The 1,587-nt window shown below is 32.2% G+C and overlaps 1 protein-coding gene across 1 annotated transcript in view; it reads left to right on the top strand.

Moving 5' to 3' along the window:
- Positions 1-1,587, top strand: part of LOC106457912 (Y-box factor homolog) — a 32,370-nt gene that overhangs the window by 16,913 nt on the left and 13,870 nt on the right. The window contains exon 5 of the mRNA XM_013917358.2: positions 1,103-1,234. Coding sequence (XP_013772812.1) covers positions 1,103-1,234 — 132 coding nt within the window. The remainder of the gene's footprint in view (positions 1-1,102; positions 1,235-1,587) is intronic.

Below are 1,587 nucleotides of genomic sequence, written 5' to 3'. Positions count from 1 at the left end.
GTTTTGATATATAAGTTGTTCGGATTTTTTTTATCTAAAAAAATGCGACATTAATTTCTTGACGACCTAATACTTGTCTTACAGACAAATTATAACAGTAAAACTTGTTGTCCTGGGTGTTGGATTTTATATAATAAAACAGCATATATGGTAAATTAAATTTGCTGTTGGAAAAAAAAAAGAAATGAAAATTGGTTTGACAAAAAACAAATTATGACAACAGTAAATACCCTTTTTTATTTTTAGGTGATACTGTATTGATAAGCTAGATTCTGTACTATAATAACTAGTCTAGGTTACAGTTGTTAGATACAAAGAAATATGTTAGTCTTAACACGTTTGCTGTTGTGCCCCACTGGTGGGTCATAAACAACTTTTAGTTATGGACCACATGACACACCAGTGGGTCACATATTACAAGTGGCTTCAATGAGCTAATTAAATATAGTTACTCATATAAATATTAGTCATCTGGGTTAAGTTCAAAAAGAAAAGTTTGGTTGGCACTGAAGTAAGAATTATTAATATTATTGGTAGCAGTGAATTTGTTAAGAAACATATGAACAATAAAATATTAGGTATGTAATGTAAGAAATCTAGCCTGTAATGAAAAACAGAAAGACACATTTGGGTAAAATTTTTTCTTTCATACCCTAATAATTCATATACACTGAAAGTTAATAACCTGAGGTAAAATGTGAAGATGTTTCTTTGGAGTTATCTGTATGTTTCTGGAAAAATAATAAATTTGAAAGTTGTAAAACTAGTAGTTAGCATAATGAAATTATTCAGAAATGTTAGTAAACTGAAGCAAAGGCTTTCAGGAAATACAGTTTGCACGTACTAAGCAATGGTTAGCATTGAGTAGTTTGTTAAGCTGTTTTGTACATGTTGGTTGTACTTTTAGATGTATCAATGAAGTCATGTTTTTATACAAATGTCAGAAAAGTATTTTTACCAGTAATGTTATTACAAAGTGCACTCTAGTGACTAGTAACAGGTGATTGGAGTGGTAAGCTGTTGTTGTTTAGCAGGAAAAGGCTGAATGAATGGTATAACTTAGACTGTACAGAAATCAGAAGAAATCTTTGTATTTCCACAGGGAAATGAAGCTGCTAATGTAACTGGACCTGATGGTGCACCTGTAGAAGGAAGCAAGTATGCTCCTGATAAAAGACGGTTTTATGGTCGATTTCCCAATCGTCGTGGTTTTGGGAGGAGACCACCACCAATGGTAAATATGTCCCAGACTTTGTTTTAGGTAGCTTAGAACATGTGATTAATGTTGTATTTGATTACTACTAAATACAGCTACTAATGTATATATGGTTGTGTACATAAAGTGAGGTAGTTAGTGAGGTATTACTTCAAAAAATTTGAAAATGTTGTGCTGATTCTTCTCAGCCATATGGACTTGCCTTACAAGAATCAATGTAGTTTATTCTTCTCAGCTATATGGACTTGCCTTACAAGATTCGGTGTAGTTTATTCTTCTTAGCTATATGGACTTGCCTTACAAGATTCGGTGTAGTTTATTCTTCTTAGCTATATGGACTTGCCTTACAAGATTCGGTGTAGTTTATTCTT

Source organism: Limulus polyphemus, unplaced genomic scaffold (assembly GCF_000517525.1).
Source record: "Limulus polyphemus unplaced genomic scaffold, Limulus_polyphemus-2.1.2 Scaffold390, whole genome shotgun sequence".
Lineage (NCBI taxonomy): Eukaryota > Metazoa > Arthropoda > Merostomata > Xiphosura > Limulidae > Limulus > Limulus polyphemus.
This window is presented reverse-complemented; position numbering and strand designations above follow the sequence as displayed.